Below are 25,315 nucleotides of genomic sequence, written 5' to 3' on the forward strand. Positions count from 1 at the left end.
GAAAACGTCAAATCTTCACCATGGCCAACTATCCATGGTCCTACATGGGCCAGAAAAAAGCCAAGGAAGTCCTCATACAGTGGTACCTTGGGTTAAGTACTTAATTCGTTCTGGAGGTCCGTACTAAACCTGAAACTGTTCTTAACCTGAAACACCACTTTAGCTAATGGGGCCTCCTGCTGCTACCGCGCCGCCGGAGCACGATTTCTATTCTCATCCTGAAGCAAAGTTCTTAACCTGAAGCACTATTTCTGGGTTAGCGGAGTCTGTAACCTGAAGCATATGTAACCTGAAGCGTATGTAACCCGAGGTACCACTGTATAGGAGTTCCATCACAGAAGGAGAAAGAAAAAAGGATAGAGGGGAAGGGGATCAAGTTGATTCCAAGCCAAAGGCCAGGCGCAACAACTCTGAGGAAAGGTCCTGAGGAAAGAAATCAGATCCCGCAAAAGCAGTTACAAAAGCAAGACCTCAGAAAACCAAATCCTGGAGCATTAGCTGTGATTCTTGCATTACAGGGGGGTTGGACTAGATGATGATTGGGGTTCCTTCCAGCCCTGCAACAGTATGATCTGTGGGTCACATCAGTCCATGGTGAGATTTGCAGAGGTTGAGTTCCTCAAGCATTCTGACTTCTCAGGCCTGTTGGTTGGGGCCAGACTGGCTTCCCCCTTGCATCCTAAGAGGGATGGCTCCATGACAACCCCATGGCCCTTCATCTTATGGGTGATGGATGGTGCTCAGCACGCACTCCCCTTCAATTCTCATTGCCAGTTCTCACTGTGCAGAAGCAAAAAATATCCAGTGGACCTGCTGCTGGATCTCTTGTTTCCTCCTTCCTCACCTGTAAACTTGTTTCATGTGCTCTATTGCAGGCATGAAGCCAGCTGCACCAAGTCAACAAAACTTCACAGCAAAAAAAATGCCACCATCTGGCCTTCAGAGTACCATCCTCAAAAACAAACTTAATTAGCCCATAAGTGGAAATGCTATATCTGTCCCTTTAATACCTGTTTGGGGGGCTGTCTCCTTTCCCTATCCAGATTGTGTCTCCATCACCCTACCTTAGTAACCCTTCTGTAGAGGAAAAACTCATTAAAATCATTCCGTTTTGCTGTTCAGAAACAAATAAGAATTCTCTCTAATGCCGGCACAAAGGGGGTTGCATTACTAAGAAAATTAAAACTGTGTTAATATATAACGCAGTTTTAATTTTCTTACTAATGCAGCCCCCTTTGTTCTGGCCATAAGGGGAATTCTTGCTTGTTTATGGAGAGCAACAATATGAAACCTCATCAGCAAGCTTATTTGATCTGCCACTTTGGTATTACACAATGAGCTGGAGGGTTGTGGGTTTGTATTTTATGTTCTCTTATTGTGTCTGAAGTTTTTTTGGTTTTTTTAACAATGCCAATTTTCTTCCTAAACAGAATAATTCATATGAATTATTCCGTTTAGGAAGAAATTAGCATTGTTAACAATTGCAGGCCAGGAAGGGGGAGAACCTCCAAGCTCATTGTGCAAAATGAAAGTGAAGCATATGAAAAAATCCCTCCACACCCTTCTCCTCTGCCATTATTATTATTATTATTATTATTATTATTATTATTAACATGCCACCCATTTGACTGGGTTGCCCCAGACACTCTGGGTGGCTCCCAACAAAATATTAAAAACACAGTAAAACATCAACCATTAAAAGCTTCCCCATACAGATGACTTCTAAAAGTCAATAGTTGCTTATTTCCTTGACATCTGATGGGAGGTCTGGTTCCCTGTAACCTCACTTCTCGCAGTGAGGGAACCGCCAGAAGGCCCTCAGAGCTGGACCTCAGTGTCCTGACTGATCAATGGGGTGAAGACACTCCTTCTCCCACCCTTAATGTTTATTCAACATTCTGTGGTCAAAGACCAGGCTCAGCCCCATTGAGTTGTGTCGAGTGTGCGGTAAAATCAGTAATGATTCAATGGGCCAGGGATTTTGGGTATAATATACAATTTGATGAGTGGAATAAATTATGGAATGAAAGGATAATATTTACAGCCTGTACTGCACTGAAAGAAAATGTGATGAAGATGGTTTATAGATGGTATATCACTCCAGTAAAACTAGCAAAAATGTATAAAGTAAGTAATAAATGTTGGAAATGTAAAGAAAAAGAAGGAATATTTTGCCATATGTGGTGGGAGTGTAATAAGGTTAAAGTATTCTGGGAACAGATATATAATGAGTTGAAAAAGATGTTGAAATATACATTTGCTAAAAAACCAGAAGCTTGTTAGGAATGGTTGGAAATGAAATAAATAGAAAAGATCAGAAATTATTTCTATATGCAGTGACGGCAGCAAGGATACTACTGGCCCAAAAATGGAAACAGGAGGAACTACCATCTATAGAAGAGTGGAGGATGAAATTAACAGACTACGCAGAACTAGATAAATTAACAGGGAAAGTCCGAAACCAACGAGATCACAAGTTCACTGAGGACTGGAGTAAATTTGTGGATTATATGAAAAGCATATGTGATGAACAAATAACGTTTGTGGGTTTACAGGAAGCTTTGTGAAGAAATATGTATAGAAACATTGTAAAAAAAGGGAAGAGGTGGATTTTAAGATAAAAGACAATGACAAATTTTGAACTTGCAGTATAAAGACGAGAACACGGAGGATTCACGGATGAACTGGTGGAAGTCAAAAATATGTATTTGTGATTGTATTGAAAATGTATGACTAAAAATTTTTTTTATTGGAAATTAATAAAAAATAATTTAAAAAAGAGTTGTGTCGAGTGTGCACCCCATTTAGGAGGGAGGGAGCCACTACTAAGAAGGCCCTCTGCCTGCTTCACTGTAACATCACTTAACCTCGCAGTGAGGAAACTGCCAGAAGGCCCTCGGAGCTCGAACAGGGCTGCCTTCAGATGTCTTCTAAAAGTCACATAGCTGAATTGCTCACACAGATATCAATGAGTGAGCATGGGGAGTTATCATTGGCATAAATGGAACACAAAAGAATGGGAGAGGTCCATTAGACAGGAGGATGGAGATGGGAAAGAATAAAATGCCGCCCCCGCTCCCCGTTTCCATGCTGGGAGTACAGTACACTCGTAACACAACAGAGACCAGCACATCCCACCTTCAGATCTTCAGAAAGGCCTTGTTGAATCAGGCCAAAGGCCCACCCAGCCCAGCACCCTCATCTCACGGTGGCCAACCCAACACCTATGAGAAGTCCGCAAGCAGCACTTGAGTGCAAATGCAACTCTCCCCACTTGTGATTCCCAGCAGCTGTTTTTCAAAGGCATATCCTGCTTCCAACAGCGAAGAACGTCGCCACCGTCGCTGGCAGCTATTTAAGGAAGGTGTTTCAGAACATATATAATTATTCCTTTAGGGAGATCCATATTTCTGGCCAACTTACCGATTCTGCATACAGAACAGTGATCGTTATAACCAATTAAATGTACTAAGAATGCATGCAGAGAAATACCAATTCCTTCAGAAAAAAGGAAGGAAGGAAGAGGGATAACCCACTTCAGTTGATTACACTACTGTAGTTATTTATGAGATGCGGAAAAAAGGAAACACACAACAGATGCCTCTTGGAAAATACTGTATTCTGTAAAGTAGGACAAAAGGCCCATGCTAGGAAACCTGCTGAAATAAAACACCATAAGAAGAGCCCTGCTGGATCAGGCCAAAGGCTCATCTAGTCTGGGATACTCTTCTTGAAGTGGCCAACCACAGATGCCTTTTGGGAAGCCTGTAAGCACAGGAGCAGTCTCTCCCATCCCATAATGCCCAGAAACTGGTTTTCAAAGGCACATCCAGCTTCCGATGGTGGAGGGAGAATGTAGCCATTGCTGCCAGTAGCTATTTTTATAGTTATTCATTTAGGGACATCTGCTTTTCTGGCCAGCTTATTCGTGCCACATACAGAATGGGGATAGTTATCATTCATCATTCTTTTAAAATCATCCAGGTTAGTGGCCATCTTATGGGAGCAGCTTCCGAGGTTCACTTTTCCAAAATAGTTCAGAATCGGAAATCTCTCTCCATACCACTCCTAGAGAAGACCAGGGCATCCCATTATCTCCCACCAGTCAAGATCGGGAAGCACTTCTTCCGGTTTCTTAGCAGTCCCGATCAAATCAGACAGCTGCACCTTCTTCCTAAGCTTAAAAGTATCACTTTTTTCTTTTTTCAAATCAGGACTTCTAAACTCAAGTATGAAACTCCACCAGTTTCAAATACGTTCAAAACAGAAGGTCCGGGGAAGATTCCTGAAATCAGTATCAGGTGTGGCTCCAGTCATTTGATAACACAAAGAAGAACTTTGGCAAAGGCTACATTGCAGCATGAAGATAAAAAAAAGTATATGCACTGGTGTGGTTTTGTAAAAGGCACATTTTTACTCTGGCAACCAAGACCTTTTCTCTCCAAAGAGACAGCCCTCCCTCCATCCAATTCACACACTTCTTGTACAGCATCAGTGCTCAGTGGTAGAGCATCTTCTTTGCATGCAGAAAGTCCCAAGTTCAGTCTCCAGGTAGGGCTGGGAGAGAACCCTGCCTGAAATCCTGGACAGCTGCTGTCAATCCGTGCAGAAAATAATGGACCGATGGTTTGACTCAATATAAGGCAGTATCCCATTTCGCTGTCCTTCACACTATCCTCTGCTGCAAGGTTGAGCTCAGAGCTCTTGGTAATGTATCATCCCTCCAGCACCTAACCCTCTGGATAGCCTTTGGATTCTTCCCAGCACCTCAAGCTGTTCTGTAACCAGCTCCATTCCAAGAGATCCCTTCTGTGGCCACAATGAAAGACTCAGAATCCCATATTTCATCAGAATTCATCTACACACAATGTATCCTTCTGGGTTCTGGGCTCCCCTTAACTGGGTTGGCTACGTTGCTGCCTGAGACCCCTAGATCCCGCACGGCAATGTTCACCTCTCATCATTATGCCAGGAAACCAAAGCTCCAATTCGAAAACCGTGGATTCCATACACCCCACGGTCAAGCCCCACAGGAAGATAGCATGGCTCCATTTTCGGTGGCCTGGGTCCCATACTGAAGACAGTGCTTGGTCTGAAGCTTCCTCTTCAGCCCAAGATAGACCTTCAGAATGTCAGACTTGAGTAGCGCTGCGCACATTCCTGGTGTGAGGTTGTATAGGTTGGAAGGAGCAGCTGCTGTCCGTGGTGCTGATGGGCTGGAGAGAAATGGGAGAGAGAAGAGGTCAGAAAACTGTTTGGCCTAAAGCAGGCATGTCCAAAGTCCATTTCGGTGGCCTCATCCAGCCCGCTGGTCAATTATTTAATCTGGCCCCTGTGGCAGTATATGTCCTGGGGTAAAATCCTAAAAAAAGCTCAGCAACTTTGGTCAGCCCTCATGCATGTTCACTTCATCAAATCTGGCCCTCTTTGAAAAAAGTTTGGGCACCGCTGGCCTAAAGCATTGTTCACAGCAAATTTGGGTGGGGTGGGTCCACCTTCTTTCCGAGCCACTGGGCCATTTTGAAGGGAAGCTCAAGGAGTTTTTGCGAGGCTGGCAACATTTCTCAGGGAGCTTTGGAAAATCCATAGCCAGGGTGCTCCATGACACACAGGGTTGGAACTCTGCAATGCATTATATGTGGGGCTGCCCTTGAAAATGGCTTGGAAACTAGCACTGAAACCTTCTACCACAATACCTGCTGTTTGAATGTGATGGAACCATGTTTATATCAGTTCTAAAAGAATGACACTGGCTCTCTTTTTGCTACTGAGCCCAGCTGGAAATGCCAGTCCCTAAATGGCTTGGGGTGTGCATGTTTCCCATGCACCTGAAGGAGTGCTTTCTCCCATACCAACATACTTGTGCTCTGATACACTCCTAGAAGAAGGGCCGTAGCTCAGAGCACCTGCTTTGCATGCAGAAGGACCCGAGATCAATCCCCAGCATCTCTAAGTAAGGCTAGAAAATCCTCTGCCTCAATTCTGGAGAGCCACTGCCAGTCAGTCTAGACAGCACTGAGCTAGAGAGATCATTGGTGTGATTCAGTAAAAGGCAGCTTCCTGTGTTCTTATGATGAAGGGAGCTGGGAGTTCTTCCCTGGCTCAGATTTTTATGCAACCCAGAGAATAATTGGGGTTGTGGGTTGAAAAGCATTAGGATCCCCTGGAACTATTTTCCAAGGCAGCTTCCCAAGCTCCTATGCCAGTAGAGGTCCTTTCTCCATAAACCTTCTTAGACAAAGATGTATATTATGGATGCCTCCTAAGAGAGGCCCTTCTCTGTGATGGCACCCTGCCTGTGGAATGCCTTGTTGAGGGAGGAACAGTATGCCTGATGCCAACCCTGTAATTCCAAGGGCTCCCAACCAGGTACATATGGCCCCACAGAGCCATTTCTTGGCAGCTATAGGGCCCCATCTCCCTTTCTGAAATTAGGCTGGAGAAAAACCTCCTTTAGCCATTATTCCAAGCCTAACTGTGTTGCAGAGTGCGGGGAATTGGGGGCAGGTGATATCCTGGGAGGGAAGAGTTGTGGTGCACACATGATGCCCACAACAGTTTCCCCAATTTTCAAATCTCCCCATGGGCCCAAAAAGGTTGGAGGCACCCCTGCTCCCTCTCCACCCCCTGCTGCTGTGGTCTTTTCAGTGTCAAGTTAAAACCCTTTTTATTTGACCGAGCAATTTCAGATTTGTAGCATTTCCTAAAGCTGGTTGAATAGCTGTATTCCTCTTAATTTTATTGCATTGCTGATTTTTGTTTTCATAATATGTTTTGTAATTTTAAAATCTCTTCGCATGCAGTCCTGAAATCCATTTTTGGACAAAGGGCAGCTTATAAACATTTGAATAAATGCATGAATAAATAAATAAAGTTGGCAGGGAGAATAATCGATACAGTTTAGGACTCTTTCCCCCTTGCTGGAATCCTGATCCAGATCTGGATCCTCATTCCTGCAATTGCCACAAAGGGAGGGGGGGACACTCCAATCAGAGTAAACGGGAACTTTCCCACACCTTTCAAATGGCAAGCTTGAGGCCCCACGATGTGGTTTGGGACTGCAACACAGAACAAAGGGCTAAGCCCTGGCACAGATCACAGCACACATGCAGACATTTCTGGAAGAAAAACTGTGCTGGAGGGCAAATACCACACGATTCACATCACATGTTGTCCGGCCTTATCCTGCTTGCCAAAATGTTACTTTGCATCACCACCACACCTAGGCAAGTTGTCGCCCACACCCAGGTGAGCACAGCCACCCCAGCTGCGTATTGATCGTATGCCGCTATTGCTTCCATAAACATCCTGTTTCTGCTCCCTGGCTGAGACTGCAAAGAAGAGGCCACAATGCAATCTGTATTTGACCTGGAGTTTCACAACTTGTGACTCAGCCCAGCCTATGTGGAGTTTGCAAACCATGGTTCTTTGACCCTTTAAACCTCCCCAGGAGCCCAGGCTGGGCTAAACATGTGCACTCAGCTTTTGCCCTGAAGCAGCAGTACTTTGGGTGGTAGCCACTTATGCCAGTTAATCAAAAATCCATGCCATGAGAGGGCATCTTTGTGCAGAGAATAGGTAATAAATAGGGGGTTGAGACTGAAAGGAGCCCTGTAGGCGAAAGCACTAGCGAATGGTTAATGCTGGTCTGATGCCCCAGTAGCACACCAGGTGGCGATGCAGAAGCAGTAGAACAGGGATGGCCTTGTTATGGTTGGCCCCATCTGCCACAGCTTAACAGTGTGTTTCCCACAGCACTTACCAAAGTTCCAGGGCCACCATATTTGCGTAAGTGTTCCTCATAGGTAATGGCATAGATGTCAGAGTCTCCTGATGACCAGCGAGGGTTGCCCCAAGAGGGGGCGTTCGACTCCCGTTTGTTGCCATTTGGGAACTGGAAAGATGGAGAGATATTGAATAGGGACACACACAGAGAGAAATATCCGATGATTTGTTTCAGGATTAGCCAACATGGTAACCTCTGGATGTTGCTGACTTATCATCCCTGACGACTGGCTATGCTAGCTGGGACTGGTGGGAGTTATAGCATGGCGTTGTCTGGAGGGCATCCGGTTGGTTTATTTCTTTGCGATTTTTATTAGTCACTTGCCTACCCAGGTACAGTGTGACACATGTAAATTGCCATAACATTAAAGAATCAAAAACACTAACAACAGACAAAAAGAAACCGGTAGCAAAAATCATTTTAAACAGCACCGATTCACCACTCCAAAATGCTGGAGTAGGAACACAGTGTATCCATAAAACAGAAAATCAACAAACATTCAAAACCTGTGCTCAGACGATAAGTTTTAAGCTGTCACCTAAATGTCGTTGGATCTGTTTGGGGAGGCTGTTTCAAATAAGAGGTGCCACCACTAAGAAGACCCTTTCTCTACCTTGCCTCACCAAGTGCCTCCCCTTCCAAGAAGCTCCCCTCACCCGAGGTGGATCTCAAAAGTCGGACAGCTACAAGTGAAAGGAAGTGGTCCTTTAGACAGTGATGCCATCAAAGTAGAACCTAAAAGCAGATGTTGGCGTCCCACACAGCAGAATGAGCAAGAGGAAGGCCCCCCAACAGCATCAGGGATGCCTTATAACATTCCGAAGTAATACACATCAGCATCTAAAGATAATTAATTGTTCTTAGCTATAAAACACCTGTGCACATTAATGATACCGCTTGGTTAGAGGTGAGTTTCGCAACTGTTCAACACAACACACAATGGCCTCTCTCTCTCACACACACACACACACATACACATACACACACACACATCCCTATTATAGTTGCATCTCATTTTATCTTACCTGACGTGACAGGTAGTGTTGTCGGTTCTCAGGTGGCGTTGGGGGGATTTTCTTCTCCTTTGCTGCAAGGAGTGAAAGGCCGATGTCACTACAGCTTTGCACTGACGGTGAGATTGGCTGTCTCTCAGTTCCCAAAGAAATATCCCTTGGAATGCTGAACCAAAACTGAACCCTTCTGGCTAGTTGTGATCACAGCCAGCTCCTGATTGGCCTATCCACTTCAACTGTGACCAGCTCAGCACAAGGGCTAGAGGATTATTTTCCCCTCCTGACTTATTAGTATCAGTACAAGTGGGATCTGCAACAAAATGTTGCAGCGTAGAGTCTTCCTGATTGCTGTTACAGGCAGACAGCTACCTCCTCCTCCAGGACACTCCCATGCAGGGGCAATTAATGTGGCACATTCCAGATATTGCCGAACTACGACTCTCATAATTCTTGGCCATTGGTCATGCTGGCTGCAGCTGATGACGGCTGGCGTCCAGCAATATCTGGAGGCGCTACTTTGCTCCCCCTGTTCTGTTCCCTTTCTCACCCTCAAGAGACATGTGGCATTCTGTGGCCACTGAACATGCACAATCTTCACCAGGCTGGTTTGGGTTCCCCACCACCGCCACCCAACAAAGATGTGGCTCCTCCAAGTCTCCCTCTAGTGTGTGTAGGATATTCTGCTTTAGCTGTATGAGCAAAAAACAGCCATGCCTGAACACTGGAAATAGAGGGATTGATGAGTTAAATATCAGTCAGGTAGTATCAGATACTGATGCCCGCATTTGGGCAAAGAAAAGCCTTTATGCCAAATATATATCTGATGGGCAATATATCTGAAGGGCAAAGTCAGGGGCATCTTACCCATAGAAGCTAGTGGCGCGGGGCGCCAGGGTGCCAAGTTCTGGAGGGCGCCAGGGAAGAGGTGGAGGCTGGATGCGGCGCCTCCTGGCATCAGCTCGCCACCCTCGCCCACCTCGACCATGCCGCGACAAAGCAGCACTGCGCCCAGAGCCTCCATCTGCCATGACCACCACTGCACGAAGCAGCCAGCTGAGCTGGGAGGTGCCACGTCCAGCCTCCGCCTCTTCCCTGCCAGAGGAGCCACCCTCCAACCGCTGCCCACCTCCTCCAGCCCCGCCGGCAGCACCGTCCTCCCTAAAAAAAGGTGGACAACTCTGGGAAACGGGGGTGGGGGCGCTGGAGAGAGTTTTGCACCACAGCACCGGATATGCTTCAGACGGCCCTGGGCAAAGTCATATGCAGAAGCTGGCCCAGTGAACACAGTATTCAGTACCCTGAGAGTCTCCATTTCCATACAAGTTTCTAGTCCTTAAGACTGCATCTGATTTCCAGATTTTCAAAGAGTTGTTTGGCAGGACTAGGGAAATGAAACTGGTGGGTGGAACATAGGAAGGGTGTGTGTCTATTTCTCTATCCTATATTTACACAATCGACTTCAAAGCAGCCATTATTATTATTATTATTAATTGAATTTATATGCCGCCCTATACCCAGAGGTCTCAGGGCAGTTCACAGAATAAAATCCCATCTGACGTCCTCCAAACGTTCTGGATTTTGAGAACTCCCATCATCCCCAAGCCTATAAGAATTGCAGTTCACAACAGCTGGAGGGCACCGGGTTGGGCAACTGTGGTTTAAAACTAACATAGTTATTCTATTTCTTGAGCCTGATTTTCCATGCTTGGTATTTAACTGGCTGAAGGGAGGTCAGCTGATCACACCCATCTGCCATGTGATGCTTCCCGCCCAATCGGTAAAGATCAGCAATTCGGTTAGCTTGTGTTTCGCTCGTTCGTGGTTCAGCCCACCTTTCCGAAGGCAGATTGGCCAGATCAAGCAGATCAACAAGAACAGGAGAGCGAGGATCAGGAGTGCCCCGATGATGGAGCCAATCACTATTCCAGCAATGGCGCCTGCACTCAGACTCGAATCTGTGACACAGAGGAAGGAGAGGAAATCAGGATTAGAAACACAGGGGTCCTCAGGCTTGTTCTACCTCAACCACAGTCCACAGAGGAGCTCTTGAGCTTCACATATTTGTCTCGCAAGACTGAGGAATTTCCAAGACTCATAAATTTTGGCCCTCACTTCTTATTTTAGATCCTATCCATCAAGGATTCTAGAGCCAGAAAAGTTTTGAAAGCCAGGGATCTGATCCTCATCAGATGGTTTCCTTGAAACTGTAAACTCGTGGTGAGAAACCTGAACTCCAGCACCCATCATCTGCAGTCAGCACGGACAATTGTCAGCGATGATGGGAGCTGGAGTTCAACTGCATCTGTATATTTTTGTGTTGTGTGTTTATTACATACATAAACACCACCTTTTCTCCCAAGGAGCTCAAGGCAACGCACATGGTTCTTTTCCTCCCCATTTCATCCTTGCAACAACGCTGTGAGGTAGGTTAGACTGAGAGGCGGTGACTTAGCCCAAGGTCACCCAGTGAGTTTCATGGCTGAGTGGGGATTCAAACCCTGGTCTCCCAGTTCCTAGTCCAACACTCCAACCATTACACCACTTGAGGGCTACAGGTTGCCCTTCCCTGTTGTGGACCATCAGAACACTCTGCTGGACATTAAAGGGAGGATAGGCACATATTACTGTAAGTGGCATGAATAGGAAACTGTTGCACCAAGAGCCACAAAGGCCACACGACCCAGGAAATGTTCTGTTGTCCAAGGAGGCAAAACTCTTCTATCAGAGGCAAAAACATGGTGGGGCCGCTGGACCCGCAAAGGGGTCGCTGTGAAGGATCAGTGCATTCGCTTAACAAGTTTTTGTACTGCTACGCACAGAGTGGAATTTAACATTCAGGAAAGAGTAGCTTTCTTTTGAAAAAAAGAAAGAAGAAACAAGTTTCTAGACCTCACGGCAGAAGAAAGACTGGAAGTGTCTCTACGACACTTCTTTCATTTGCCCTGGCTTGTTAAACAATCAAACAACAACTAAACCATGTGAAATAACACAAAATGCACAGAACTAAAGAGATTTCTGCAATCAGGCTTAACTCCGAACACAGACTTTGGGTTTTCTAGCACACGGGTGATGAGCTGGGCCCCACTGTTCAGTTCTAATAGCAGCAGCACCATCATAGATATATTGTTAAAAATAGAGATCTGGGATTGCAATATGCATTTTTGGACTAGAGAAGGGCCCCAGATCTGAAAAGGGTTAGGTTCTGAAAAGGACAAGGCGTATTGTAAATGTGATCTAGGTTTACAATAGTGTGACATTTTCATGAAACCTTTGCATAGAAAAGCATCCCCTCAACACACAACTTTTCAGAGTTTGCTGTGAAATAATTTGAATGGATCTTTTGGGGGGGGGGGGAGGCGTCATTGCCCTCACTTGGAACTGGCTTTGTTTGACCTTAGTGACATTGGCACAGAGCCAGATCTGACTGGCTATGTTGTTATGATGTCATATCCTTAATTATCACAATTGCCTGGTTTTGCTCATGCCACTATTCCCAGGGAGCATCCACCTCCCTCTCAAATGGCTTAATTTGCCCTCACTGATGTCAACAAATAATAATAAAATTTATCTATTCACTACAAAATCCCTAGCTGGCTGGGATCACCCATGTGACTATTCACAAGAAGGAGACCAAGCATTACAGAAAAAGTCCAAAATCAGAAGCACATTGGGGAAACAATAGTAGCAAACAGGATTGGAGGAAAGGTCAGTAGTGACCATATAATTTAGGAGCATTGGGGGGAGGGGAATATTCCTGACTCTGAAAGCAGTGCTTTTATAATCCCATGATTAAAGCAGGAGAACATTTGGTGAACCTCTGCTTTATTTTACTTTTCGTTAAAGATTTTCATTTTTAACAATTATGGCAAAGCATTTTAAATGGCTGCAAAGTGCTTTTTTAAAAGCAGTAGGTGTGAACGCTTAGTACTGGCGCTAAACTATTTTAAGCCATTTAAAGCACTCTCGCCGCCTTTTGTGTCAATTCAGTCCCATAAAACCTGACTCTTTTCCTTTCCCCCTTCAAACCAGCCTCATAATGGCCATTGGCTTGGTCGCCTGTGGTGAGTGAAGAATTGCCTTCAGGCGACCAAGCCAAGGAACCTGTGCAAATCAGAAGAGAATGTCCCACTCTTGCGGGTCATGATTAAAAAGCGCATTTACTTTAAACGGAGAATGAAAACTCTCACAAAATGCACATATGCATCAAAAAGCATGACTGTTAGGGCTGCGCAAGGCACCTCTGATTCTGCACCCCTGATTGGGCTCTGATCTGACCCACACCAATCTCAGTCCTGAGACAAAGTGGGAGCCTTGCACTGCCCATAATTAAAAGCTAAGGTGTTAAACTGGACCTGAATTGGCTCGATTGGGTTCACGATTTCTCCAGACAAGATGCACAGCCCTAATGGATATCATAAGTTAAGGTTCCTGCCTTCACTCTCCAGAAAGAGTGCACAGTCTGACATTTCATGCTCGCTTGCGATGTTGCCACCACGCAGCGACATTTTCCCTTGCCCTTTTAGCCCCAATTCTCTTCCTCCACAGGTTGGGGGCCACATGGGGGGTAGTGCTATACAAATGTTCCATAAAAACGCGGCTATTTGTTGAAATGAATGCCATGGAAGGCCCATTGGGAGGAATGGACATCGTGCAGATTTGGAAATAAATCTTACTGTCACCCTCTTGAAGTCACTGTGAAGGAATACAACCGAGCTGAACGTAAACATCAGCAGCCTGAGAAGTTTGACTAAACTTAGAGGCCCCGTCTGCACGGTACATTTAAAGCAGGATCGTGCCACTTCAAACAGCCATGGCTTCCCCAAAGAATTCTGGGAACTGTAGTTTGTTGAGGGTGCTGAGACTAGGAGACCCCTGTCCCCTTTACTATTCCCAGAGTGGTTTAACAATCAATCCCTTTCCCCAGGGAACTCTGAGAATTGTAGCTCTGTGAAGGAAATGGAAATCTAGAAGCTGCACCCTTGACAAACTACAGTTCCCAGGATTCCTTGGGAAACCATGTCTGTTTAAAGTACAGTCGTACCTTGCTTTTCGAACAGTTTAGTTCTCGAATGTTTTGGCTCCCGGAACGCCACAAACCCAGAAGTGACTGTTCTGGTTTGCGAAATATTTTTGGAAGCTGAACATCCAACGGGGCTTCCGGTTGGATGCAGGAGCTTCCTGCAGCCAATCAGAAGCCACGCTTTGGTTTCCGAATGTTTTGGAAGTCGAACGGACTTCTGGAACAGATTCCGTTCGACTTCCAGGGTACGACTGTAGTATAAAGCTGCTTTAGACGCATAGTGCAGATGCAGCCTAAATTTAGTGCAAGTTCTTTTACTTCAATATAAGCGGCTTATATTTGTGTGTGTGTGTGAATAATATAGGCTAGGAAATTTTGTTGTGGGCCAGTCATTTTTCTAGACTTATCTGCAATGCTATCCCCATCCTCAAACCACCCTGTTCCACGTGTCTCCTAAAATCAGGAGCACACACCTGGTTGAAGGATGTAAACAACAGAGGCGTTCCCGGCTTGGGATCCCAAACGAGGCACAACCTGGAAGGAGTATGGCGTTTGGGGCTCCAATCCTATAACAGTGGTGGATCGGTTGTTGGCTCCTAAGACTTGCACCGTCTTCCATTCCTCAGCTGAACGGTGCTGCTGAGGACCTTGCATCTGGATCCAGAAGCTAGTCACGGCAGATCCATTTGGAACGGTCCAGGCCAGGTAAGCAGAACCAGGATGAGGTCCGTGAGAGAGAGTCCAGTCGGCGATCGAAGGACCTGCCAAGAGAGGATAACTCATGGAGGGTGCAATCCAACAAGTACAGTCCTGCTGCTCAGGACCAAAACAGATGCGATACGGAAGATTTGATGCAGAATGTTTGTAACTCAGTGGCTGGGAATCTGCTTTGCAGGCAGAAGGTCTCAGAGAGCTGGGAGAGGCCTCTGTCTGAAAACCTGGACAAGTGTTGACAATATTGAGCTAGAAGGGCCAATGGTCTTACTCAGCATAAGGCAGCTTCCTATGTTCTGAGGACATGGCCCTCCAGATGTTGTTGGACTCCAACTCTCATCAGTCAGCATCACCTACCCAGCATGACGAACAGCTGAGGATGATGGGAGCTGCAGCCCAGAAGTATCTGGAGGGACAAAGGTTCTGCATCCTTGCTATAGTCTTACCGGTGATCAGATTTCCCAGTTTTAAAATTTTATTTTAAAGTTTATTAAGTGGCTAGTGTCTGATAATAACTGGAGAAGAAGTAATGTGAATGTTCAACACATGCACACACACACACAGGGCTTCACTTCCTGGTACATCTCATCAAAATAAGTTCCACTGAGTTTAATGGCTCTTACTCCAGGATACTACGAAACTACATCACCCCCTTTCCTCACAGCTTCTACTGGATTTAAAAAAAATACAGATATTTGTATAATGCCTGAAGTTTCCGCTCCCAGCTCACCCTCAACTTCCAGGCAGGAATGATTTAGATCAGGAAAATAATGTGGTTGGGATTAATTAATTCAGGCAAGACTAGGGTTCACCACTATAGGAGGAGGCCCACCCAGAGGGCACTTTATTTATTACTTCACACTTAGGCCTCCCCTTTCCCCCAAAGTCTGAGAGGTCAAGGAGGTGTACATGGTTCTCTTCCTCCCCATTTTATCGCTCACAGCAGACCTGTGAGGTGGGTGAGTGAGAGGCTGTGACTGGCCCAAGGTCATTCAGTGAGTTTCATGGCTGGGTGGGGATTTGAACCCTGGTCTCCAAGATCCTAGTCCCACACTCTAACCACTACACCACACTGGCTCTACCCAAATCACTCCTCAAGCCAAGAACTGCCCTGCCACCTAATAAAGCCCCTCCCTCAGGCTGGACGTGGATGGTTTAAAAATACATATTGGTTCTTTCTCTCCCACATCTTGCCTTGTCTTGAAAAGTGAGCATCCATGCCCTCATTCAAAATGGTGTCCCCATGCACACATTCCAGCTTCTCACACTTCACTGCCAGGAACCAAAATGGTGGCTACTACACTTGCTCTTTTCCCACCTAATGTAGCTGCCCGGCTGCTATTTGCAGCAGAGAGCAAAAGGCTGGCTGGTGTTAGGAACCCATGAAAAGAAATAGATATAGAAAATAGGACTTCAGTGGTGGTAGAAGGAGCTCTCACCAAGGATGGTGAGGTTCGAGCGTTGGGATCCCAGCGGATTATAGCAGGTGGCACTGTAATCGCCCAGGTCATCTGGGGAAGTGAAGTTCCAGATGGTGAGCTGCGTTCGGGCAGGGTTCAGGTGGTAACGGCCTCCGACAGGAATGAGAGACCCCTTATTCCGAAACCAGTCAATCTCCACAGGATTGAAGGTGCCTTGGCAATGCAGTTCCATGGTAACGGACTCTTCGGTGCTGCTGTATGTCCGGAATGAGAGAAAAACTCTTGAGGGAGCTTCTGTGGTGGGAGATTAGGGGGAGGGGAGGGAAGCCTGTTATGCTGGTAAACAAAACTTTCTGAAAATCAAAGACGAGGCAAAGCTCAGTGGTAGGGCATCTGCTTTGCATGCAGAAGAACCCAGGTCCACTCCTTGGCATCTCCAGGCAGGACTGGGAGATAACCCCTTTCTGAAGAGAGAGCTGCTACTAGTCACCATAGACAACAGTCAGCTTGATGTACCACCACAATGCAGCTCCATATGTTAGTCACATCACCATCAGATTGTGGTGTCTTTAGAGTATTCCCAGACTGTGATGTCTTTAGGATATCTAGCTTTATTTACACATATATGCAACCTGAGGGTAGGATGGAGGTGCTCCAACAGATCTCACTTCTCAACTGGGCTTCCAAGGAGAGCCCCAAGCCACTGTGTCTGAAGATTTCGGCATCAGCCAAAAACTCTCTCACACCATTGGCCTATTGTTCTACATCCTAGGATGATTGTTCTACATCCTAGGCTTTTCCATTTGTCTCCATGGTAACAGGGCAACTTTTTTGGACATGGCGATGGAAGTACTTGACTAAGGCCATGATCTTACAAAGAAATTGCTCTGGCTGTTTCAGCAGCTTCATCTACTAGATTCTAAGCCACCTTGATACAGAATCACGTGTCTGGAAGGAACCTGTGGATATCATCCAGACTGATCCCCCAAACCTATAACAAGTTGGATTCGTAATGTCCATTTTGCCTAATATAGTGAGTTTGTTCTTTTCAGTTTCAGTGCCCCTTTTTCGAATTATTCATAACATTTGTATCTTCTTCCTCCAAGGATTTCAAGACAACAGATATTGGGGTTACTCCATTTTATCCTCACAACAACCCCGTGAGGTAGGTTAGGATGAGAGAAAGGGACTGGGACAAAGATCAGCAACCAACTCTTTCTAACCAACTGCAAAACTCTGCCCACTGAATCTCACTGGTTCTAACTAGCTAAGCCCTCTTAATGGGGGCCTACTAAACCCCTAAACCATGCACCAAGCACCCCATCATTTGCTGGTAACAGCTCACTTATTAATTGTTAACATTCACAGCCCACCTTTTCCTCCAAGGAGCTCGAAGCAACATACATGATCCTTCCATCCCCATTTTATCCTCACAGAAACCCTTTGAGGTAGGTCAGGCTGAGAGACCACGATTGTCTCAAGGGCACCCTGTGTGCTCCATGGCCCAATGGAAATTTGAACCCTGGTCTGCCAGGTCCTAGTCCAACACTCTGACTGCTACGCCACAATACTACACCAGAACCAGAACTCATATCTTGCCTTCCGGTTCCTCCATGTGGAGGATTCTGGTAACCAGTTTAGTAGTTTAGATTTGATATCCCGCTTTATCACTACCTGAAGGAGTCTCAAAGCAGCTAACATTCTCCTTTCCCTTCTTCCCCCACAACAAACACTCTGTGAGGTGAGTGGGGCTGAGAGACTTCAGAGAAGTGTGACTGGCCCAAGGTCACCCAGCAGCTGCATGTGGAGGAGCAGAGACGCGAACCCGGTTCCCCAGATTATGAGACTACTGCTCTTAACCACTACACCACTAGTCTCACCTGGAATCAAGCTGCAATTGCCCTGCCCGGTCATATGGCGTCCAAGACAGATGATTTTGCTGCCACTGAGCTCAGCTGGGAAGGGAGAGACCAGCAAGCGCTGCAAGTTGGAGGTGCTGACCTCCTCCTCATGTCCTGGGAGCCCCCGGAAGGTCAGTTGCGGGGTAGGGGAGCCACCAGGCCAGGAACAAATGAAACGCAAAGCGGTACCATTGTCTGCTGAGGCCACAGAGCAACGGGGGGATCCAAAGGGTCGTTCTAAGTGGGGAGAAAGAAAGAGATAACTCAACCGTACACACAAATCAGATTGGCTGTATTCAGAGAGACAGATTATTTCATAACAAGGAAAAAGATCTTCAGACAACTTAGTTTCAGGCATGCGGCTATCAGAACCAGCTCTTGCTAAGTGGGAGATAGGGCAAGGTGAGGGAAAAGAGGTGCCCTGGTTAGGTAATTTTAGCCAGGGCTTGCCAACCTTGCTGGGCCAGTGGGCACATTTAGAATTTTGAGGAAGTGTGTCGGGCGCCAGTCATAAAATGGCTGTCATGGGGCATGTGGCATTTCATAAAATGGCTGCCATGGGGGTGGGGGTTTCTAGGAGAGGCCAAGCCCCTAAATCAAGAAACAGGAGAAACCTTGTCAAAGCAGAATGCGTAACAAAATCAACATAACTTCATAATAATAATTTTAAAAATCTGAGATAAAAAAACATTAAAGGGAGGAGAAAACATCAAACTGGGTCACATAGCAGAGTAAGCTTGTGTTAATAATAGCTGAGGTTAAAACAAAAACAAAAACCTAAGCATGAAAGATGCCTGCCTAAAAGGCAAAGGCAGTGAATTTAGTTCAACAGAAGACGGATCAAAAGAGAAGGAAGATTTCATGCAGATGTAAAGCAAAGTATAAGCCCTCCAGATGTTTTAGACTTCATTTCCCATCAGCCCCAATATGGGCAATGGTCAGGGATGCTGGAAGTTGCCACGGTAGCTACTTCTGCTGTAGAGGAAAAGGCATCTCTCTGCACCAGACTTCCACTGGTTTAACAGTCATTCCACTTCTGGTGAAATCTGGGCTCTTTGACAAGGCTGGGGAACTCTACAATGGAAACCTAGCAACTCACCAAATTATAATTCCTAGGGCTCTTTGGGGAAGGCCTTGAGAGGGAAACTGGTATCATTTACTCCTGATGGTAAAGCTCTGAGTGAAGCTCTGAGGTAGTGGCACCCACACACAAGAGCGAAGTATCAACAGGCTTGGGGGGAACCCAAGGTTTGCAGAACAACATTTAAAAAATGAATTCTAAATGGGGTGTGCACCCGACACAACTCAATGGGGATGAGCCTGCTCTGTGGCCACAGAATGTTGAATAACCATTAAGGGTGGGAGAAGGAATGTCTTCACCCCCATTGTTCAGCCTGGACACTGAGGTCCAGCTCCGAGGGCCTTCTGACGGTTCCTTCACTACAAGAAGTGAAGCTACAGGGAACCAGGCAGAGGGCCTTCTTGGTAGTGGTGCCTGCCCTGTGGAACGTCCTTCCATCAGATGTCAAGGAAATAAACAACTATCTAAATTTTAGAAGACACCTGAGGGCAGACCTTCAGACATCTGAAGGCAGTACAAAATTGTAATGAGTATTATATTATTAGTGAATCCTGGAAGAGAAGTGTGGAGAAAGAGTCACACAGATATGAAAGAAATAGAATTGTCTGGATAGGTCATTTCTTGGTTTACAAGAGCACAGCCAATATCCACCCCCCACTCCGCCCTGGAAAACTGGGGGTTGGAACTTGATGGGCTCCTGAAAAGGGGGGGGGCATTCCATACTGCAACATTTTGCTGCAGCTCCCCACATATGCTCCTGTGCCTGACTCCCTCCCTGCTGAGATTAATGCCTCTTAGTGTGACAGGAAGACGGACGTCAAATTCAACTCACGGGCAACAGTGAGATGGTGCGTGTTTCGAACCCGGCGCTGCGTGCGCTGATTGATGGCCAAGCAGGAATACGAGCCGGCCTGATTCAGCTGCACCTTGGGGAGCTGCAGGACAGGCAAGGAAGGCACGTAGAGGTCCTGAGCGTCTGCCACATTCCAGTACATCTTGGCCGGGGGCTCGGACGGCGCCAGGCACGTTAGGTTCACGGTACTGTTCACCAGCACAAAACTCCCCGCGTCAGAGTCCCGCTCCGACGAGGAAACTGTAATCGTCGGGGTCTCTGGGCCATCTGAGAGGAATGAAAGCCACACAGCCATGTAATACAGTACCAATGAAATGTCTATTTCCTAGGGTTGTTTTTTTTAAAAAAAGACACAACAAGTAATCTATCCATCAGGCTTAACTGCCAGGGAACCTGCCTCCTCTCCCCAGCTTTGGTTATCCAGGTTGCGACCTCGCTGACGAATGTGGCCATTCAGATTGATGCAGTGGTCATTTAACAAAAGAAAGGTGCATTACGGTTGGCTGTATTTGCCCAGCCACCTGGGTAAGATGAAGCGAAGCCGTCTTAAGTAGTGTCCCTTCCGCTTGCGGCTGGGATGTTTGCCCTTTCTCCCCGAGAAGCGTGGCAAAAGGCTGGCCGAGGTCGCTGGCTGCAAGAACATGCAAGGGAGGGGGGAGGGAGAGGAAGTAAGTGTGCAGAATCAGTGCATGAACTCCAGTGAATGATTCTGACTACGTGGTCTTTGCCAGCAGCCAGGAGGAGGAGGAGGAGGAGGAGGAGGAGGAGGAGGAGAGCAGCTGTCTCGAAGCAGTATGGACGTGTGACTGGTCCTTAAGCCACATCTCCCTTCGAGCAGCCAATCAAACTCTGGTAAATCTTCCTTAAGAACATCTAGCCCAATATCCTGTTTTCACAGGAGCCAACCAAATGTTAAACATCATAAAACACTTCCCTATAACAGGATTGCCTTCAGATGGCTTGGCGGTTGGATAACTCGATACCCTCCAACCTTTCTCCCATGAAAATAGGGACGTCCTAAAGAAAAGCGGGACATTCCAGGATCAAATGAAAAACTGGGACAGCTTCTTTAAATCAGGGATATCCCTGGGGAAAAAGGACACTTGGGGGGTCTGTAATATTAAGAGACTCAGGCTCTACCGAATGAGCTATGCTTCATTATTTCTTTAGTTATGATGACATCATCAGTAATAGGCGACAGGTGACAATATTCCTCTTCCCCCAGGCCTTTGGCTAATTAAACAATGTAAGGCTTTTAAAACTCTGTGTTTGGGGGTCATTGTTTTGTTTGCAATTGTGTTATGTATTTCCGTGTTTTTATACTGTAAACCACTCTATGATCCTTGGATGAAGGGCAGAACAGTGATACCTTGGTTTACAACCATAATCTGTTCTGGAGGTTCGTTTGTAAACCCAAACAGGTTGTAACCCAAGGCGCGCTTTTGCCAATGGGGCCTCTGAAAAAAGTTTGTTCGTAATCCAAAAAAGGGGGTTGTGATCCAAAAAAAAGATTGCAAACCGGGACACGCACTTCCGGGTTTGACGTGTTTGTAATCCAAAACGTATGCAAACCAAGGTACCACTGTATACAATTTTTTTTTTTTTAAATAAAGTGACTGATTTTTGGCTTGAAAATCAGGTTATAAATACCCAAGAAATGAATAAGCACAGATAGCAGGCTAGTCGTCAAGACTTTTAGTACATTGTCAGCCTGCCTCTGTGATTTTTAGGAGCAGGGCTCCCTAGAAGTCTAAAAGTTATTTACTTATGTGGTTTTTTGTGTGTCTTTTGATGCTATAAACCACCCTGTGATCTTTGGGTGAAAGGTGGTATACAAATTCTATAAACACAAAAATAAAGTTATCATTTGCTACATTTTTATCCCACCCTTTGTCTGAGAAACTCAAGAAAGAATACCTGACCTCAGTGAGCTGGACTAGGCTGAGAGCCAGCGACTGGCCCAAGGCCACCCAGGAAGATGAGTGGCTCAGTAGGTATATGTAGCTGGCTGTCCGCAGTTTACGTCTAACCACAATGGTACAATACGTCAGTATATAAAAACGGTAATCTCTAGTGTGTACTCACAATAGACAGTAAGGTTGGTGGTGCCAGTCCCGTTGCCAAAAGGGTTGGTGATAGTACAGCGATAGACGCCCGCATCAGTACGTAGTGGGTTTCTGATTTGCAAGGAACCAGCTGAGAGCAAGAATCGGGGGTTTTCTTCTAGGTTTTTCCCATCCTTGGTCCAGGAGACAGAGCCTCGGACTGGGGTGCAGTTCAGGGCCACCGAGCTGTCTCCTTCTGTCACCTCCGCAAAGGGTGGGGTCACAGAGACATTGCCCACCTCCTCTGGAAAATAAGTAAATACAGGAATGGGAAGGGGAAGATGCTCCCATACCGTAGGTCTAGCCCAGAAATAACCAGCATGGACCACCCCACCCCCCAGATATTGTCAGACTCCAGCTTCGACCAGCATGGCCAATGCTCAGGGATGATGGGAGTTGTAGTCCAACAACATCCGCAGCATGCCACACTGGCTACCCCTGCTCTAGCCACTAATTCCCACTCCCTTCCCAGATGGCGCTGTGAATTCAGAAGTGTTTCTTCCCAGAAACACTTGTCTTTGTGCATTAGTCTCTTGTTATAGAGACTAGTGTCTTTGTGCATTAGTCTCTTGTTATAGTAACAGATTCCTAAGTTTGCACCTATGAATATACTTCTAAATTTGCAGTCTGGATGCGCTGGTTCATATCAGGCAAGTGCATAATAGAGGTGGCAGCAGAGTTCCCCCAAGCTAGGTTTTGAAAAAGCAACTCTGGAGGCTTGTTCAGCTAAGGCTCAAAAGGAGAGGTGAGTTTTACACTTCCTCAGAGGGAGAGGAAAACTTCACGTCCCTGTATTCTTCTCTTCAATGTCCAATGAAAACCTGAGCCTCAGAAGAATCTCTGGCTTCCCTGACTGTGAAAGGTTTTGTGTGGCAAGGAGAGAGAGCTCTCTGAGCTGAGCAAAGCCGTTGTCAGCCAGGAATCATCTAACCAGAGACTCCCTGCAGGGGACAGAAGTCTCTAGGGCTGGGACAGATTGGTAGCTGGAGGTCACCAGCTAGAAGCAACTCGCAAGGTACTGGCTTCCCAGCAAGTAGGTCACTGTTGGTTACTGAGAGGGAGATGGGGAGGTGGCAGGGAGGTTGGTAGGGTGCAAATGCAGCGGCGAAGCCAATCCAGCCCTCCTGCCAATGCGTTTGCACTGTGCCAACCTTCCATGCCACCTCACCCTCTCCCACTTGCTAAGCCCACCCACTGACTTTGCCACACCCATCACACACACTGACAGATCTGTCAGCATACCATGATCCTCAGCTGCCAAACCCAGCTACTCCACCCTCGGGTTGTGGGGGCAATAACGGAAGAAGGCATGGAAAAGCATCCCCTGCAAGACATCTCTGGGACACTGGCTTGCTCCCACTCCCTTGCAACTTACTTAATTGTCCCCTGTGCAGTGAAAGAGGGTGATGCTGCCCCATCTAGGCAGCCTAAGAGGGCAAATGAGGACACACACACCCCCCACTCAATAAGAAGGTGATTTGCACATGCTACTTTATAGGCACAGCTGCACATTTTGAAATGTCGCTTTACACAGAAAGACAATGCACCTCCGCCACAATGTCAACATCTGCGACCCAGTGACATGTGTGCCCGCACAGTCTAGGAGCTAAGTATTGTTGGGCCACTCCGAGGCCATCTTTGCATTTAGACCAGACTTGGGCAGCTCATCAATACGGGACTTCTTCTAAACAGAGGACTGCTCCATCAATCCCAGTCTGCCCTAGACAGGCTCCCACCTGCCTGCCTTCCTACTTCCAACCAGTCCAAGCAGTGGCCTTGCCTATCAAGCTTCCTCTTCCTTAGTCTCAGTTATGCCCCTTGTAGAAAGCAGCAGGAGGGATGGGGAACCAAACAGGGGTTTAGTTGTCTCTTCCTGTTGTGGGCTCTGGCGCCACCTACTGCTCGGCTCCTGGCCTTCCACTCCACAAGTCCCAAAGGGCACCAGCACCACTGGGGAAGCCTCTTTTACATGGACTTGCAGTGCTTCCTCGCTCTTGGCTTTTGTCCCTGCAGCCCAAGGCTGGACTGGCAGCTTTGGCAGCCAAGGACCTTCTATCTTTGGGCCAGTTTTTGTCCTGGGGCCTCTTCACTCTGCTTCGATTTGATATAATAGAGTGAAATTGCTTCATTACATGGAGAAGGAGAAGAATTAAGAAGTAGCCCTGGCCTCACTTGGGAGGGGGGCGGTTAAGTCAGAGTTCGCCTGTTATTTTGCTTTTGTTTGTGCTTGGCTGATTTCTGAGTTAATCCAAGATGAGCATGGGAGAGCCTGCCTGTCTCTGGTGCAGAAAACATGAAAACAAGTGTGCTGCTGGAAGAGCAGAGTCTTTGGAAAACACACAAGAGCATCTGGGACACTGATCCCTGGTATGGGAAACGAACGTCTGCAAGCATGCCCCTGTTTTCATACCATGAAACGCCGGAGGGCATGTTGAGGAAAACTCTGCTGCTATGTGCACAGCCCTAGCACACCAGCGCATTGGGTGTCCCCAGTGTGCTGACATTGCAAGAGGAAGCAGGGCAACCTGCTTTCAGTGAGGTGTTGCCTTGTCGCTTGCGACACTGCAGATGTAAGTGTTTCCATGGTCAGGGTTAAATAAACGTGAAGAGAGGGCAATCTGCGGGCCAGAGCAGTCAGGATCCAGAGCTGCCATGCCATTAGGCAAAGGGAGGCAGCTGCCTCAGGCAGGCGATGGTGTGGGTAGCCAAAACAGCCACAAGCCATTTCTCTTTCTTTTTTATATATCTAATTTTTATTAAATTTCCTGTTTTACAATTTAAAATACTCATTTTGCATCTTTAAGATATCAGTGACTTCCCTTCTTCTCTTTCCATGGTTCATTTTACATATCATAAATCCCCACATATTTTACAAAAACTAAACCATTCAGTATTCCACTATTGCATGCATCAAAACTTGTTTACACTGTTGAATTTATCTTAATGCTGCCAGCGTTTTCAGCTGTACACAGTTATTTCCCATATATTCAATAAATGTTTTCCAATCTTCTCTAAACGTATGTTCTTCTTGTTCTCTTATTCTATATGTTAAGTCTGCGAGTTGTGCATATTCTGTCAACTTAAGTTGCCATCCTTCTTTAGTTGAGACCTCGCTCATTTTCCATTTTGGGGCTAACAAAACACGGACCACAGTTGCTGCATACATAAATAACCTTTTTTGACACCTGAGAATTTCAGTCTGAATTATCTCCAACAGAAAGGACTGGGGTTGTTTTTTTTTGGGGGGGGGATACTTTTAAACATTTTTTTCAATTCATTAATCTCACAAGCCATTTCTCTTTCTTGCCACACAGCCTGTCTTGAGCTCCCTGATCTGGCCTGGTGCTTCAGGTGCAACGGAAGGTGCAATCCCCTTGCCAGTGTTGAAGAAAAATTATTGTGGGATATCTAAAACAAGGCA

At 46.4% G+C, this 25,315-nt stretch overlaps 1 protein-coding gene across 1 annotated transcript in view; it reads right to left on the reverse strand.

Annotated features, from left to right (window-relative positions):
* Window positions 1-3,604: 3,604 nt before the first annotated feature.
* Window positions 3,605-25,315, reverse strand: part of VSIG10L (V-set and immunoglobulin domain containing 10 like) — a 36,304-nt gene continuing 14,593 nt past the window's right edge. The window contains exons 3-11 of the mRNA XM_081018776.1: window positions 21,875-22,138; window positions 19,769-20,056; window positions 17,835-18,092; window positions 15,973-16,248; window positions 14,293-14,580; window positions 10,632-10,754; window positions 8,812-8,873; window positions 7,763-7,894; window positions 3,605-5,216 (exon numbers count right to left, since the gene is read on the reverse strand). Of these exons, the coding sequence (XP_080874902.1) occupies window positions 5,133-5,216; window positions 7,763-7,894; window positions 8,812-8,873; window positions 10,632-10,754; window positions 14,293-14,580; window positions 15,973-16,248; window positions 17,835-18,092; window positions 19,769-20,056; window positions 21,875-22,138 (1,775 nt within the window). The 3' untranslated portion in view covers window positions 3,605-5,132. The remainder of the gene's footprint in view (window positions 5,217-7,762; window positions 7,895-8,811; window positions 8,874-10,631; window positions 10,755-14,292; window positions 14,581-15,972; window positions 16,249-17,834; window positions 18,093-19,768; window positions 20,057-21,874; window positions 22,139-25,315) is intronic.

The sequence above is a fragment of the Podarcis pityusensis genome (genome assembly GCF_964106645.2).
Source record: "Podarcis pityusensis genome assembly, chromosome: 8".
NCBI lineage: Eukaryota > Metazoa > Chordata > Lepidosauria > Squamata > Lacertidae > Podarcis > Podarcis pityusensis.